This window comes from Thalia democratica, chromosome 6, assembly GCF_965202585.1.
Source record: "Thalia democratica chromosome 6, ktThaDemo2.hap1.1, whole genome shotgun sequence".
Lineage (NCBI taxonomy): Eukaryota > Metazoa > Chordata > Thaliacea > Salpida > Salpidae > Thalia > Thalia democratica.
Genome location: NC_139170.1, coordinates 58,051,333 through 58,069,964, shown reverse-complemented (window position 1 = coordinate 58,069,964; position 18,632 = coordinate 58,051,333). Strand labels below are relative to the sequence as shown.

Genomic DNA, 18,632 nt, shown 5'->3' with positions numbered 1-18,632 from the left:
TTGTGCATTTTTTAGCATTAATGTCCTGGACAATGACGTAAAACTGTATCTAGCTGATGTACGACAATAACCATATTTTTCTTCGTGCACCAGGTCCTATAACCAAATTTTAAGAGATTTTGTTATTGTTCAGTGAACAATACTATTACAAAACTTTATTTAAATTTTTTTTTTATACTAACGAAAGTAGACATTTTATTTTATAAATAACTTGATAAGCAAAACCTGATGCAGTTTGATAACTAATCAATTTTAGTGCATTATAAATGACTTTAAATGTTTTGATATATAATAGAATATTTTTCAGGTTTAAAATAATTCTGTTAGTCCAGCTTTTAATCTTGTACACGTCAGTAGAAAACTTTAAAACAAATGCACAAAAACGATTTGAAGACAATGTTGCAAAGTCTTCAATAAATAATTCAGTGTGAGGTAAGAAAAAAAACTAGAATCCGTTTATTTTTTAAGTTGTAGAAAAAATCATTAAATTAAAATTTGATTTTCTAAGTTAATATTTGTATAGTTGAAAATTGAAAAAGCAGTTTTCAATTACATTATTAATCATGAAATTATGTTTTTTATATAAATTCAACGAAATTATATAAAATGTTACGATTAAATTATTAAATCATATTCAAAAATAAACAGTTCTAAATTTTTTTAAATAAGCAAATACTCAATGAACTGTTATAACATTTAAACAGAAAACATGTTTTAACCTTCAAAGTAAATTTTGATTCTATTTTTTATAGTCAACACATTAAGCATTATCTCAATGTTTTAGTCCCTTAATAATTGAGTAAAAACTTATTTTTATGTTGAAAAGATATTTTTCAGGCTAGCAATGATCAATTTTAAGCTTCTGATATTTTTTAGAAAACTTAAGATTTAATAAATATCAAACAAAGCAAAATTAAGGTTTTTAAAAATTAAAAAAATAATAATAAATACAAATGTATGTATTCTTCAGCTATAGCCAAGACTGAGGAAAACAAGTTAGCTGTAGATTTAAAGCTGAAAAAGATTATGTTAAATGGAGATGAAGTCTAAAGAACTTATATTTCGAGGAATTCAATATGACTAAAGATAAAGTTCTTGCATTTTATAGTTCAGCAAAACTATTTAACCTATGCACTATTTCTAAGTCATCTTTGCTTTACATAGAACGTTTTTTTCAAACGGTTGTTGAAACTGAAAACTTGTTGCACTTATATATTGATATTGTTTCAAAAATACTTGGCAGTTCTGAACTAAATATTCACTCAGAAGTTGAAATATGTAACGCAGTAATTACTTGGTTGAAACACAACACTGAAGAACGTATCAAATATGCAAAACAACTGTTTCTAAAAATCCGACTTCCTTTGTTATCAGAACCAGCATTCAGACATGTTTCAGATAAAATCAATTCATTAATAGACAATGATGAAGTTTTTAGCACACTCGAACAAGTTATCTTAGACGTAAAGAACTTACATCAAAAGTCAAGTGGTACTTATACAAGCAGATGTTGCAGTCAAAAGAAGTTTTATTTTTTATTTTGTGGTGGATATGGTTGCAAACGTAGAATATATGTAGCAAACTTACATGAGATTGATAGTAGCAATCTAAACAATGCAAAGCTTCTACCTCCAATGATAAATGGGAGAGAAATTTTAAAAGCTATCTACGTGAAAGGCAAAGTTTATGTCTTTAGTGGAATTAATAGATTATACATGGCATTATGGTATATTGAAAAAATCTCTCCTTGTACTGATACATGGACTGCAGTTACTAGTACGGTCGATAAACTTTGGTACTTTTGTGCTTGTGCATTCATTAATAAAATATATATTGTTGGTGGTTTTTCTTACAATTATAGTGATACTGAAGAATATGTAATAATAAATTCTTGTTTGCAATTCGATGCAGCAGAAAAAAGTTGGAATGAAGTTGGCGGAATGAATGAAGCAAGAAGTGATGCAGCTTGTGTAGCTTTTCAAGGAAATATTGTTGTTTCTGGTGGAATTGGTGTTGATAATAATGAATTAAAGTCAGTAGAAAAGTATGATATGTTTGCTAATAATGGTCGACAATGCCTCGTTTGATAAATGGTCATAGTTATCACAGTTCAGTTGTTGTAAAAAATAAACTGTTCGTTATCTGTGATGAAAGAAACTTTTGTGAAGTATTTGATAATGATTGTAAAAAAATTGTTTCTTTGAAATCACATGATAGTCGTATTATTTTTAATAATGCTATATCGATTGGAAACAGAATCCTAATATTCCTAGAAAAAACGTCATCAATAGTTTGTTATGATGTCGATAAAAATAAATGGTCTGTTGAATCCTTTAAATTCTCAAAACATCTTATTTATTTTTCCTGTACAAAGATACCTTGGTATTAACACCATTAGTTGAAACAAATTGCCCACTGAGAAAAAATCTTATCGACGAGATTGAAAATGGATTTGTCTGGTTCAAGAATTATTCAACAAAACAAATTTAGTCTGACTGTTGTACTTTAATTTATTTTTGATATCAAATCTTATAATTTATAAAATTTTTTCTTAAATTTTGTACTTTACGAAATGATAAAAGTTTGCTGTAATAAATTTACGAAATTATAAGGTTTATTAATAAAACTTATAATTACGTCACCATATGATACTTGAAATTTTTAAACATATTTTGTACTAGTTAAGTTTTTAGTGTTATAATTGCAAATTGTTTTTGTTTACAAATTTTACCAGCCTTCAAATTGTAAGTATGTTCATTTTATTTTCAAACTTATAATATTAATACGAAGTTTATAATTTTCTTACCTTCGTACGAGTTCGCCTGTTAATTTTATGCTGTTAATAAAATGACACTTTCAAATTAAAAGCTTTATTTTGTGTTTTATATACTAATAAAAATAAAATTTATTTCAAGTATTGAGTGATGTCTTGTTGCATGTTTATCGAAAATGAGGTTTTACAGATTTAACTGTCAACTGACGATCTCGGTTGAATTATTTCTAACGAGTGAAACATTGTTTCGCAGCGTCAAATAACAATTGGAGTTTTTTTATTATTTATATATTTAATTAATACTTTACAAAATCAAGTGAGGTTAAATAAAGTTTTAGCCATTGGTGTTAATAAATACTTAATGACCAAAATGACTAACTATAGGTCAGATTTTTACCATTGAGCATAAATTATTTGAATGCGGCTCATGGACGGTAAAACATGACCCCTTAAAGACATTTTAAAGCTTGCATTAGATATTACGGGGTTTGAAAACAAAAGTAAAAATAAGAGAATAAGTACAAAAATTACACTAGATATTTTTGGGTCAGGAATTTTAACATTTCCGTAACTTTCAGACGTTTTAAATGAAGAATAAAAATATGGCTTAGCTACAATTTTTTGCAATTTCAAATTTTATACCACACATTTTGGGTTTGTTATGAAGAGTAGAAACTAAAACCTCAATCGCAGTGCGTGAAAATTCTTTTGAAATTAGGTCTGACCGTTAAATGCATGCCGAACCCTGTATTTAAGTATTATTATCAAAAATGTTGTTATGTTGTTTCAGTATCATTACAAAATGCTACTTTGTTTTAGTACCATAACTTTCAAAAAATATTAAATGTTTACTAAGCCAAGACTTGTTATTAATTGTAGATATATTATTAAAGATAATTTTTGATGGTCTTTAGATAAACACAGCCCAGTATACTTGTCAGAAAAAAAACTTATGGTAATTGTTATAAAAGTTAAATATCATATTTAAAAATATAAATAATCGTTTTAGTAAAGTCTTTAAGTTTTTTTGTCAGTTAAGATTAGTTTTATTAGCTTAATCTATAATTTAGAATACCTTATCAAACCCAAAAAAAAAAAAATATTTAAGCAGAACATAAAGTCAGCTTTAACAAATTGCAATGTTTTACTCAGGTAAAGCACTTAACTGAAAACATTATAACTATTTCATAAATTATTTTTGTAATTTTTTGTACATACTCGACATTAAAGTTAATTTTTTTCAGTATTGTATGTGTAAAATGACATAACATAAGTAATTTTACTTATGAAAACACTGATATAAAATAGCTTTAATCGTAAGACTTTTGTTACAATTAATATTTTAAGAAATTAAAAATTTATATAGACATTAAAAATTTAAATAATTCAAAATTAGAAATACTTTAAATGCTTGTTTTAATTAATTAATAAAGTAAAGGCAAGGTTTGTTGATAGAATAGCTTTCAGCAAACGTTAACAACTAAAATATGACTAAACTATTTATTTACACAATTTTTATGTATAAATATGTTTCAGCATAAATGTTTCATTTAGATAGGGAACAATAAAACTTACTTGTACTACTAGAATTACTTATGAAAGTTGAATTTTATCATTATCATATTCTTAGTACGCTATAACTGACAAAGTTTTGTAAGGTAAAAGAATATGTTAAGAGTTTAAATTTTCTATAGTTTCAACTAATTGTTTAAAAATTAGTTTATATTTGAAATAAGAGACGCACTTAGTGGTCGACAAAATCTTTCGGTTATCGATTCGCACACCACATAGTTACCTTTTAAAATCTTGTTTGTTCATTAAAACTTATGATTGATTACGACTTTAAAGCTGTGTATTTTAGAACTTTTAAAAGAGTTTAAATAAGTCAAGTTTACTAAATTAAAAAAAAAAGTCTCAAAATAAATTTAAAACTCCAATGTATTAAATACTTTGTTGAAGCAAATATTTGATTCGTGTTCAAATATTTAATTTATTTGTAGAATGCGGTAATCTTTAAGCAGCTAACAGTTGTTGTTCTTCGAAAGACTAGTTTGAATGTTATTTCAAACAGTAAGTTTAGTGATCATTTAAATTTGTTACTCATTAGAAGTTATTTTTAGAGCAGAAAACTTTTAAGTAAAACGTTGTATTTAAAAAATATAAAGATTTAGTGTTCAAGAACTGTTATTCGTTTTACAGCAGCTCATTATCTTTAAAATTTTTCGTAAAGATTACTGTAAATATAAATATTTAATTCTTATTCATAGTTTCGAGTAGTTTAAGGATTTTAAATTTAAAGGAATTAAAATCTTTTTAAAATTTTAAACACATAATCTATACTTTAGTATGATATGTACAAATTATTTTGTATTAGAGCAACGTATTTAAAAATTTCAATTTAAAAGAATGCTTTAAGTCCATATCTTATGTTTTCTGTAAAAATAGCTATTATTAAATTCAAAATGCAAACTAAAAGGAAATATATATGATTCTCATAATTACTATATATCAACCTGAGTATATTAACTCGTTAAGCGAAACAGACATTAACATTGACATTTGTAGTATCTAAAGTGTGAAAAGTAATTTACAAAACTGAACAAAAAAAATATATTTTTTTTAAATTTATTTTTAATATTTTTTTATTCGCAAGCTGTTTAAAGTGTCTGTGTGCTAACACCAAAGCAGCGGTAAAATTTAAAAATGAGAGAAGTTTTCAATCGAGAGAGAAATTAAGATATTCTACAAGCTTGTAGCCACATCACAATATTAAGTAAATAATCTTCGCGACAAAAGCCTTTTGTTATACTTGTTTGTTACAGTGCTTTTTTGTTGCTTGTTTTTAAACGATTTGTAATGGTTGACATAGAATGAAAAATTTTACTAATTTCAATGTTTGTGACTAGTTTAAATACAAAACTGAAACAGCTATTCGTTTGTGTTAAGCTAACTTGAAATTACAGTGTTTATTTACTTGTTAGTTAAGAATTTGGTGATTACTGAGAAATAAAAATACTCAAAAAATAAAAGTTTTGCAGTGAACTTTAGAGTTTTAATGTTTTAAGTTTGTTTATTCTAGTTTTAGGTTTAGTTTTAGCTGTAATTAGAAGTCATCAAGTATAGTGAAGTTAAAAGTACCAAACATCAATAAAAAGTATAAAAACAAGTTTCTAATGACGCTAAACATGTTTTATAATTTACACTTTACAAAAAAATACTTCATAATAAAATAAGTAAGTGCTAGAAAATCTGAGCACTATAAAAAACATTAGCTTTTAAGAATACAAATAAAATATCTAGCATTTTTACCTAGAAGTAAAGTAAAAGTTTTTTTTTAGTTTATTAGGAAACTAGTTTTACTTTTAGTAACAGTGCTATCTAAGAACAAGTCATACTTTATGTAAACTTTAGCAACTTAACTCATTTTTTTATTTGTTACTGTCTTATGAATTTATAGAGTAGTTTCTTAAACTTACAAGTAAAATTGAAAAATAAGTACTACTGTTTACAACCAACAATAACCCATACTGATGTTAACAAGGATTAAATTTACAAAGATTGACTTTTTAGAAAAACATATTGTTTAAAGTATTTGTTTATGAATGTGTTTACATTGTTAGTTGTAGTTAAAAAAAAACTAGACAACTTAAGTTTTTGTTTATAGTAAATAACTGTTTTGCTAAAAAAGTTGTACGTCTTCTTCAAAATTGTGACCGAACTAAGAAAGTTAGTGAAAACTAATACCTCTTCTACACCGTTGATAATAATGTTTTTAAGCAATAATAACCTATTGCTAAATGAATTTAGAACAAAAATGGGTAGGTAAAAAAAGAGCTTTAATTTTTTTTTTCTCAATTTATACTAAAACAAAAAAATCAAACGAGTTACATTAAACAATATTGACTACTTCCCTTTTATATCTATAATCCCTCTCAATTGATACTTGCTTTTTGATAATAAAGTATTAATGGCTATATAAGGTCAGGTCGGTACTTTTAACAATGATGAATAGTATTTTATTACTGTTAAAAGAATTGGAAAATTGAAAGGTGATATACAAAAATGTAAAGCTAAATACTATAAGATATAAACTAATTTGCACTTTTTTAATAAAAAACTAGCTCATTTTAAAGTAATGAAAGCAAAATTTTATTTTTTTAATTGTTTTTGTTATAAATTTTATTAAAGTTTTAGAACAACTGAGGTTTTTAATTTTAAAATTAAGACTAATTCATTAAGTACAGGTAAATTTTCGTTGTAGATTTGTATAAATTTATAAAGTTGTCATTGATTTATAAACTTTGCTATACTACTAAGTTGTTTTAAAGTCGTATAATGTTACTGGAAACAATCAATCTTGTAACTTATTTAGAAAACTTTCTTAATCTCATGTTAAAAGAGAAAATTGAAAGTTAATATAAATTCTTTTCGGAATAAACTGTCAAGGGACACAATGGGATTTATAGATGTCAATTTGAAAAATCCTTTCACACACTTTTCAATGTTTCAACACTGTTATTTAATCCAATGGTATTTCAATTAAATTAATAGCTGCCAGCTTTTATTGAGTCTTATATCCTTTAATATTACATCATAAAAATTATGTAATATACTTGTGTTAGTTTAACTTATCAGTTTCAGCTAAATTACAACTAAGTTACAATTCAAGTATCATAATTATTTTAATTGTTTTTTTTTAGTTCTAATTTGAAAAAATAGACATGTAACTCTAAAACTTTAAAATGTATTTGTTTCAATAAAGACTATTAGAGACTAAGTTTTAAGATAAAAAATTTTTGCTTAAAATAAAAATACTGTTTTAATAAAAAAGTTCAACTACTTTTTTTGTCGTAACGACTGAAATAACTTATAAATAGTTTACTTTTTTTATAAAAATAACTTAAGAAAATATATTTAGTTTAAAGTAAGTTCTCACCTTTAGTGTAACTTTATGTTACTATAGACTAATTTGATACGCTTAATATTAGTAGTTACAAGAATATATCAATATCATAAGCTTTACTGGTTTTTGGCATGAAAAGTTTATCAGATTTGTTTAAACAAGGTTTACGAAGCGAGCAAAGCAAATATACCTGTCCAAAGAAGCGATAAGTTTGATACAGTTGCTGATAACAACTTTCAAGTTTGATATAATCGCTAATTTGTTTGGTGTACAATCTATTTTTAGCTTTAAAAAATACACTCTTGCTTGAAAAAAGTCAGAGTCTATCTAGAAGAAGTTTTCTTATTGCTGTTTAAAATATAAAACAAAAACTTTTAACATTTTATTTTAAAAGTAATTGTAAAAAGTTTTACATATATCGAAGTAGTTTAAATTTATTATTATTAAAATCCAACAAATTATTAGTACATATGAAAAACTTATGTTATACTCTGTAAAGCTTAACTTCGTCAAAAATAGTATTATTACACAGCTGTCTTATTTGTGTTTTAATGCAACAAAATTATAAGTAATTATCCAATAAAGTTAGTTAACCTTTAAAGAATAATAACTTACTTTAACTGTGTTGCACAATACTTGAGTTTAACTTGTAATTTACTGATGTTTTTAGTTGTTTTAATTCTAAACAAAATTTATTTCAGTATAGTATATAGCAGTTAAAAAATTAGATTCTTTATTTTAAATAACTATAGAATGTTTATTTATAACACTTTAACCTTTACTTTAAAAGAAGTTACAATGAATTACATTTTTAGTAACGATGTTTTAGCTTTACATACTTTAAAACTAATAAATGACGTACTAGTGCAATTAGATATCAGGTTTTAGATAATATAGGCTTTAAGAAAACATTGTTTTAATCCAAACACAGTTGAGTTGCATGATACTTTTAGTATTTTAAGAATTTTTTTATCTTTATATAACTATCTTTAACTAAATTGTTTTTTGAACACAAGGTATGATAAAATAACTTAGGTTATTCTATGAAATACCTTTGTCTATGTTAAAATAATAAGTCTGTTTTAGTTGAAAACTTAAATATTAAAAAAAGAGTTTTATATGCACTACAAAATTTTATAAACTTTTTATAGTATTATAACGTCATGTGTTTTGTAAGAGTTGAAAGTGACACATACCATGAACTAGGAAGTAAAGTTTTGAATTATGAAACTTTTTATAATGAAATGCATAACTCTTTGTTAGAATAAGATAGCATTTTATTTTAGATTTTTTATTGAACATTAAAATATTACTAGTACTTTAACTACTTTTTTTTAATAATGATTAATTAAACATAGCCTACTTAGTTAAGATAAATGTATTTGTTATGTAGACTTAAATTTTACTATTTACATATAAACTTTACAGGAGAGTTTAATTGTTTCAGAGTGGAAATAATACAAAACACAAGAAAAGTGTTTTAATTTTAACAAAAGAAAACAAAATAATACTAAATCGAAAATAATAAAACAGAAAAAAGTATAAAAAGAATTTGTTTTGTACTTTATACTTAATCGAATAATTACTTTTTTTACGATTTAACTTTTCTAAATGTATTGTTTAGAGTAAAATTTTGTTTTTTAGTCAAAAAGTAAAATTAAAATGCTTAATATGCATTTAGTAAAATTCATTGATATACAAAACTAGCAAGTGTTTCTAGCTTATTGATTTAAGAATTTTTTAGTTGGTAACAAAACACCATAAATACAAGAATATCATGCATATTTTGTACAGCTATGTCATGGTAAAATCTATTTTTACAGAACTGAAATATTATACTTTTTAGGAAGTATGTGTTGGTTTTGGCAAAAACAAAAACAGCAGAAGTTTGTTGTTTGTTTTTAGTATAGATTCAGAAAAAGGTTTTTGTTATTTAAAACCAGCATAAGTTTACAAAAGGTATTTTAGAAGTTTTAGCTGTATTTGTTTAAAACAAGTTTAATCTACAAAAGCAAGCAATGGATTTAAAATAATATCAATAGACAAAAAACAAACATTACTCTAATAAAAATGTTGAAAATAGTTTTTTTTATGTTTAAAAAAAAGCAAATTATAAATAGATTGTAAATTCAACATCTAAAGTAATCAGCAGTTTATATCAGAATTTAGAAGTAAATATACTGAAAAATAAGTACATATGCGTAGTAAATGTATTTAAGTTTGTGTTTTTTAAACAAGATTAACTTAATAAAACAGATTTTTAAAACACTCAAAGATTAGGAAGTTCTACTTTAAAACTAAACGATTTATATATTTCAAAAAAAAATGTCAACCCACTATTTAAAAATAATTTAGTAAAAATATTTAAATTTATTTTTAAGTAAACATATTTATAACTTTCATTCACAAAAAATTAAAATGTACTAAACTATTTGGAGAACAATTGTTTTACTAGACAATAGTGCAGCCAGAAATAATTTAATTGACGTATTAAAAGCGTTTAAAACCTTTTAGTGTCAATCTCAAACATTTAAAATTCAATTTACAGACTTACAGACTTACACATACAGACTCGTTTTAAACTCTGTACTCATACAAAAAAAAAGATTGTTGCGAAACAACTAGTATAAGTTTGTTAGAACATTAACTATGATATTAAATTTGTTAAAATCAAAATAAACATAAGTTTAAAGGTATATATAAAAGATTTGTTTTGTAGAGTTATTTTTTTGTACTTAATTTTACTAAAACAGAAGCGTCTCTCAATGAGCATCAATACAAACCTACCATTTGTTTAAAGATTTAATTAAAACCATTAAATAAGCAAAATATTCATTTTCTTTTATAATTTTACTGTATGTTATACATGTAATAATTAAACTACTTTAATTAATAGATTTCATTTACACTAATGCTAAAGCAATTACATACACTACTTATTTTTTTATTGACAAATTTTCAAAAGATTGATTAAAAAGTTTATTTGTTTATTTACTTTTGATATTTTTACGAAACAATATTAATGTTTTTTTTATTAGTTTTTTAACTTTATTAACTTGTTTAATTATAAATAGCATTTTTTTTTTAATTGCGGTTGATAACATTTGGATTTACAATTTTGTAATTTTAAAAGTTTTGCTTGAAATCTGTTATACCATATTTTAATTTTAGTTGAAAATGATTGTCAGAAACAAAATAAATCTTTAATCGGATACATTAAACATTTTATTTTGCAACTTTAAGTTTATACCAAAAGTATTAAAACTTATTTTTAACAAATAGTTCGTCAAACGAAAAAACAAACCACTGTTTAAAAAATGCAATATGTAATAAGTATCCAATCTATTTCTGAAAAAAACATTATTTTCAGAACACTTGGATATTGTTCAGGCAGCAACTTTTTTTAAATGAGAGAGAGACAATTGAATTGAGACAAGCACTTCACGTTATAAAAAAGTAATCACTAGTAACTATTTGAAACCAGTCTTATCACACAATTTTTTCATGTTCAGTGGTTTAAGTTTTTTTAATTTTTTTTTTATTATTTTCACTTTGAAAATTTGTTTAGCTTGAACTATTTTGCTTAACCGAAATTATATATTGGACTAGTTTTAGTTAAGGTTTTGTTGTGTGTAGAGTTATAGTTACTATTATATAAATACTTTAAATTGAGTAGCAACTGATTTATTTCATACACTTTTTAGCTAGTTAATCAAAAAAAGAAAACGATTTTGAACTATTTGAGATATACTTTAGTTATTCAAAAAATTCAAAATTGTTGTATCATGTGTTTTTTTTTTTGAGCTAAGTTGACTCATTTCATGAAATCGAAAGTTGAAGTATATTGTTAAAGTACTTTTGTTTCGAAAGAGCTAGTCAAAAATATATTAAACCATTATTTACGAACTTATATAAAAAACTACTAGATGAAACAATATTCTTTTTTATTAAGATCGGACGATATTTATTATTATATATTTATGTTTTTAAGATTACAGTATAAAAGTAATTTACTTTTTTGTTTGTTTTTAATTTAACTAACAACAAATAAATTGTTACGAGTAATTTTACAAATAGCTAGTTGTAATGCGTAGTTTTAAAACTTTCGTAGTTTAAAAAAAAAAGTTTTAGCCAAAAATAGTCGTAGCTTTAAATATTAAAAAGCTGTTAATATAATAAAGGTAATATTAAGGGCAAAAAAGTTAAAGTGTAAACATAGTATGAATTTAAGGTCTAAAATTTTATAATTAAAAATTTTTAATGCCAGTTTTTTATTCAAAGTTTAAGATCGTTTTTAAGGGCTTGTGAGTTAAGCTGAGTAAAGCTTATGAAGACTTTGTGAAAACAGCACGTTTTTCATATGATTGACAAGCAAAATCTATAAATAGTAAATCCCATTCTCTAATTTTATCTAGTAAAGCTGTACTGTCTTTGGTTTGTAAATACAATAAGTTCCGACTTATCTTAAATCTTTTGTACTGTTGTGTTTGAGTAACTCTGAGAGTAAATTATAGGCTTAGCTTCGTTGGTGAATGTAAAAGGAAACTAACAACGTTAAAGAACCTGTATGGGTATTGTGTTCAGATAATAACTCGGGAAGTATCAAACTTTGTAGTCAAATATCTAACAAAACATTTAGTTATATTTACTGATAGAAAATGAACATTAAATCACATTAATTATTTGAAAGTAAACAAAAATTAGTTTTCAAAACAGTCAATAAGGAAGTAAAACATATTTTCTATCAAAATAAAATTAAACTACAAAGTGTTTTTAAAAGGCAATTCAGTTTATTTAAAAAAAAACTCATTTAAACTAAAAAATTTTTATTTTTTTAAGAAACAATAGTTTAAGCCACCTGTGCTATTAATTTTAAGTTTAAACGAGTTTAAAGGCTTGAAATACCACAATAAGTTAATTAGTTATTATTTAAGTTTTGTTAGTTATTTTTGTTGAATTTTTCTACTGAAATAGCTACTATTAATTTAAATCAATCAGAAAAAAAAAACTACTTTTACTCAAGTAATAAAAACAAATTAGTTAAATGTTGATGATATGCCAGTGTATGGTAATTTTTTCACTTTTATAGTCGTTCTTAATTGGTGTTTTTTTTTACGTGGTATTGTTAAGATTTTGTTTCCGTAGATATATGTATATGTACATGTATAGTACATATGAAAAGTAGAAGTTGTTTACCATTAAAATTACAAAAGTTTCAGTATAACAACTTTTGAATCTAACAAAAAACCGTTTATTTACTTAACGATTAGGCTTTGTTCATTAAGTAAAGAAATAAACCGTTTTTAGTAAACAAATAAACATTTACATATAAGTAAAACTACAAAACAGAATTGAAAAACAACTTAAGGCTTGTGTTACAATCGTAAATAAAACGTTGTTTTTATTGCACTGTCGTTGAAAACGTTTCTTCAAGTTTTTCTTTAAGTTTTGTACAAAAAGTGCTTTAAAAGCAATTCTGAAAATTATTTTCAAGTGTAAATTTGTTTTATTAAACATCTTAAATAAAAGAAATGAGTAATATGTAACTTAATAAAAAGTATACCTTGTACTTTTATTAAGTTACTAAATTAAGTCCGCTATTGTTTAATTTTAACAACTTTATAATTGTTGATATTGAAAACGCTTTACAATGACTATAAAATAGTTGGTTAAAATTAAGTTTTTCAAGTGCTATTGTTCAACCTCATTCATCTTTTTTAGTGTTAATGAGAGCAACACTTGAAGTGAGAAAAAGGCTTTGTAGGAGAAAAAAAGAAAATTTAATTTGAAACAAGGTTTACCACATAAGCCAGTAATAATCATCCAGATAAGTCTTTTGTATCTCAAGTGCTTATAACAGTTTTTATTGTTTTTCTTTAGTCAGTTTATATTTAACTTAAAGTTTTTTGTATTAACTGGAGTGTACTAATGTTATCAAATTTACTATTTGAATTATACTATTTATGTTTATACTAAATGTTTTAAAATGTGTTAAACTATATGTTTACTTAATAGTGTTTCAATTTTTGTTGGTTTAATTTTTAAAGTTATAAGTACAAAAGTATATTATTTTTGAATTAAAAGTCTTAGAATTTAACTTATATTAGCTTTATTTAACTTGATTTAAAGTACTAAGTACAATATAGAAAATTTAAATGAAAATTGTTTAAAGAAGTTGTAATAATTTAGTTTCCAATAGTTTAGTATTACGTTTAAATAGTTTATAAAAACGTTTACAAACGGTATACGTGCTTCTTTTTATGTTTTATTTAATATAAAAAGGAACTAGAAACTAAAACAGAACTAGCAACTTTGAATTTTTTAACTTACTTAAAAAAATTTATTATCAGTTCTAAAAATATCATAAAATTTTCTAAAAGTTCTTGAAAACTTAAGTACTGAGACAGATTGTTAATTGAAAGCGAGAAATTTTGTTTTTGTCATCGCATCCCAGATGTATATGCAGATGTAACATAGAAAGAAATTTTTTTGATTTACATATGGTATGTACAAGCACTGTAGTAGAACATACAAAGAGTGTGTACTGATTTGCAGATGTTGTGTTTAACTACTTTTATAATTAATTAATTATTAAAACGTATATATTTAGTGTTTTTAGTGTTTTAAATAAACAGTTTTACCATCATCAAAAACAAAATACTAAACTATAAGTTGCAGCTTAAGGTTTGTTAATGTTTAACTCTAATATTATTCTCAGCTAATATATTTTCATTTGACTTATAGTAATTTAATAGCGAAATTGAAGAATCAATATACTTTTTTATTTTGTAGATGGCGCAATACTTTTTTTAAAGTATTTTTATTTTCAGTTTAAGTTCCAACATTTGTTATTTTGAAAAACTTTTGTTTATGTGGCCAGTAAAAACATATTTTGGTAACTTTTGACGAAAACAAACAAACCTGTACAAAACATTACGTAACTTTATCAGTGATTGACGTATGAAAGCAATAAGTTGTAAATCCTATTCTTGAAATTTATCCAATAAAGCTATCATTTTAATGCAACCAAATACTATAAATGCTGCCTTATCGTAAATATTTTGTTACCTTGCTTTTCTCTTATAAATAAAAATTAATCTTCCGTAAAATTACTACTTTCATTTCCTTATTGTTAATGATAGCAAATAAAAAAGAAACAAAAAACATTTGTAAACAAAACTAATGTTTGCAAAATAACTTTAAACCATAAAGATTTATCTATTATCAAATATTATTTTATTATGATTTTAAATATTTTAATTTTCTTTTATAAAAAAAAGTCTTTTGCGTTTGTGTTAGATAAAGGTAAAAACAGCATATATTTTGTTTTCTGAATTTTAAGTTTAAAGGAGTTCAAAGAAGTATGTATTAATTATTCAAAACTAGTTGGCAACAAGTTTTCTTTGAAGTCTACGCAGATATAATTACTAAACCGATGCTAGCAGTTTTTATTTTTATTCATTAGTTGTATCGATACTTTTAAAATAACTTTAAATATTGTAAAAAAAATCCGATACTACAAGTTAGTTTTAATAAAAAATAATTATTTTAAGTACCTATTACATAATCTGAAAATTATATTGAATGTATTTTAGTTGTATCTGTTAACTTAAAACTTATAGTTAGAATAATTATCTATAAACCATTACATACTTAATGGATAACAGGAAAACTTTTAACAAGAGTCCCTTTTCTAAAAAGTCTTCAAAAAAAGTTTAGACATAAAAAAAGAATGAAAGCTTAAACTCAAAATGTAGCTTTTAGTCTCAGAGACTAAAATTTAATTAAAACTGTTATTAAATAAAAATTAAAACTAAGTTTAGTAATAGCTGGTTTAAATTTAGAATATTCACAAACTTAAAAAAACGTGGACGAAATTTTAAAACTTAAGATATTCACCTGTCATATTATAAGAATTAATATTTATATAACTATGTTTCATACTGAAATATATTTATCAGTAATGATATTTTTATGGATAGTCTTTGTATTTTTTATTTCCTTAGCATATAACAATATATAATTATCTACAAAATGTTACTACGCACAATCGAATTGCTGTAAACAAAAATATATGAGTAAAAACTTATATTCACCTCTAAGTGGCCTGTCCGTTACAAGTTTAATTAGCTAACGTGTTTCCATTACTAAGCTCTAATTAGACATTTGTTAAATGCTAATTAAGTTAATTAGAAGCAAAGGTTAACCACTATTGAAGTTCTGTCAACCTGGCTTTGCTAGAGGAAGCTAATAAATTATTCAAGATCAATAGTTGTGGCTTTTTTTGCTTAGAATTTTGTTTTGTTATACTTAGAGAGCAGTAGTTTTTGTAAGTAAAAAATTAAACTACTAAAAAACAAGGTGAAATTTAATTATATCAAAAACGTTTGTTTTTTCAACTTAAAGTTTTCTATACAGATATTTATAATTTAAAGCAAAGTCATAATTTCTTTTATCAATAAAAATGACTTCTTCCAAGAACAGTATAAGATGGTTTGATGAAGTTTTTGAAAACGAAGAGCTTGGAAACAGTTTGGTAAAACTTAAAGACGAATTTGACAACCTGATCCAAAATGAAACTATTTATGAGGTAAAACAATGTTTTTTAATTTGTACGTAACGTTTTGAAAACAAAACAAAATAAAAACACATTAACGTTAATTTAGGTAAAACAATACTTTTTATTAATAATGATGTCATGTTTCAATCATAAAAAAAAGAAAATACATACAAAAAAGTTGTTCTTGTTTATAATATTGTTGGAAATACAAATCTAAGGTAATTTAAATTGTCTCAAAATTAATCTCTTAATCATTTATTTAAAAAATATGGATGAATTAATCACAGTTTGTAGTTATAAATTTAATCAATTTTTTAGAATAGAGTATCAAAACAAAGTCGTACCAACTCAAACAACGACAATAAGGTTGAATCACCAGTGATAAAGCAGCCAATCAACACAAACATGTACAGTTTCATGCACAGCTCAAACAGGTCTAATAAGAAGTCTCATCTCAAACCCGGGAAATTGAACAAAGCTAAAAGTTTTTCGAGGTAAGCATGTTTAATGTCATAATAAAAAGATATTGTATATTGAATTGATTGTATATTATCAATAATTATATACTTTAAACTTAAAGGTTTTTCGATGTAAGCAATCACAATATTTAGTTATTCTTATATGACAAATAACCAGTATGTATGTTTTTGAATTTCTGACTTTTTGTACTAGTTTTATTTTTTTATAAACTCAAAGTACTGTTTAAAAAAAATTAATGTGTAGCGTAGATATACCTTTGGTATAACCTGATTATCTTACATCCAACTAAAATTTACTAAATATAATAAACATTAATTAATAAGTTAAAATTTTAACAACCAAAATAATGAAAAGTATAAATTTTAGATTCTTCTACCACTCAACAAACAACCTGTCCAACAAGAAAATCCTTCAATCAAACAACTCTTTGGAATCCAACAAGTCCTCCCCGTTCTTATTCAACCGTAACAGGAGAGGATCTACGCGTAGCATGATGATGACGTCACAATACATGACGTCACAGCTGCCGAAACCAGTGGAGTGTATCGAGGTGGAGATTGACGACCACTGGTGCGTGCCACCGGTTAAAGTGGACGGGGAGAATGTAACAAAGTTTCAGTATTTGAGCCTTCACGACATCAACAAACTGTTTAATGATGAAAGTTAGTTTATGTTGTTTATATTAATAAAGATGTAATATAGTAAACAGGGATATTTATAATTTTTAATATAAAGTTTATGTAAACGGAAATAACTAGAAAAGAAGTTTATTTTAAAATATTAATTAAAAATAGAAAGATTAAATTTATAACCATTAAAGATAAAAATAGTTTTTAAACTATACTTTTTTAGAACTAAAATCATACAGAAAGTTTAAAATATTCATAACGAAGAAACAAAAAAAAAGTTTCGTTTGATTGCTAATAATATTTAATAAATCAATACTATACTTATAACAAATGGTTTAAATACAGATGTTGAGAAGCCTAAGAAGAAACCAAGCATGTTGCGACAAAAATCCAGAGATTTCTCCAACGCAATACTAAAACTCGTGAGGAAAAAGCACAGCGGAGAAGACCTGAAAGAACAGAAATCATCATTGAGGGAGCTCTACAACAGCACGTTTAACATTGAAACGGTGAAAGACTTGGACAACAAGCATCAGCACAAGAGGAAAATAAAGATGTATTGATTGCTGCTGTGGAAGCGGAGTGTAATGTTTCTTAATTAACGTATCGTCATTTCAGAACTTGTTGGTGTAAAAGCGTGGGTGTATAAGAAAAAGAGAGACACTGCCAGTTGTAATGAATTTTGATTCCTAATTTACGTTTAAATGTTTTTATTTCTAGATAGAACTAGTTTTATAAGCATGTTTTCTTTTAAAATATTTCTTTGCACATTTATTGAAGTTTTATATTGCTACTACTGATATAAAAGTATAATGATTGTATTTTATGTTTTAAAAGTTTTGTAAATTAAAAACATTTAATTAGGTTAAAATCAGAAACCTTTTTTATAATAAGCTCAAATTTTGCAAACTTATTTGTGTTTTCTACTCTAAAAACATTGTTATGAACTTTATCTGATGTTATCAAGGTGTTAGTGTTGTTTTACAAAGTATAAATGCTTTAATTTTACCACAACATGTACTGTTACTAACAAAAGAAGTAGCTAACTATAGTGTTAAATTACAATCATTTTATAACCTATTTGTTTATTCTAAGATACCGATTTGGTGGGTGTTTTAGATATTTCAAAACTTGTTTTTACTTTAAGATAGCTATAAAAAATAAATTTCAAACTTGTATTTAAAATAATTTTAACATTCTTAAACAATTTTTACTGTATTTGAGTTAATATTTGTTGTATCAATTTTGGTTTAACTAGTTTTGATACAAAATATAACACTAATTAAA

The 18,632-nt window shown here is 24.3% G+C and overlaps 2 protein-coding genes across 2 annotated transcripts; both read left to right on the top strand.

The window, feature by feature from the left end:
- Window positions 1-1,076: 1,076 nt before the first annotated feature.
- Window positions 1,077-2,087, top strand: LOC145839257 (kelch-like protein 25). The gene has a single exon (XM_082946855.1). It carries the CDS (start codon window positions 1,077-1,079, stop codon window positions 2,085-2,087), a length of 1,011 nt encoding a protein of 336 aa, XP_082802981.1.
- Window positions 2,088-16,106: 14,019 nt separating this feature from the next.
- On the top strand, window positions 16,107-18,006 carry LOC145839256 (uncharacterized). The gene is made up of 4 exons (XM_082946854.1): window positions 16,107-16,266; window positions 16,555-16,730; window positions 17,083-17,378; window positions 17,691-18,006. Exons 1-4 carry the CDS (start codon window positions 16,141-16,143, stop codon window positions 17,906-17,908), a joined length of 816 nt encoding a protein of 271 aa, XP_082802980.1. The 5' UTR covers window positions 16,107-16,140; the 3' UTR covers window positions 17,909-18,006.
- Window positions 18,007-18,632: the final 626 nt, after the last annotated feature.

Excerpts from the sequence above, each read along its gene's own strand:
- LOC145839256 (XM_082946854.1), top strand. The coding sequence starts at position 16,141 with ATGACTTCTTCCAAGAACAGTATAAGATGGTTTGATGAAGTTTTTGAA. Across the intron at positions 16,267-16,554 it reads AAAATGAAACTATTTATGAG|AATAGAGTATCAAAACAAAG; the intron begins GTAAAACAATGT and ends TCAATTTTTTAG. Across the intron at positions 16,731-17,082 it reads AAAGCTAAAAGTTTTTCGAG|ATTCTTCTACCACTCAACAA; the intron begins GTAAGCATGTTT and ends TATAAATTTTAG.
- LOC145839257 (XM_082946855.1), top strand. The coding sequence starts at position 1,077 with ATGACTAAAGATAAAGTTCTTGCATTTTATAGTTCAGCAAAACTATTT.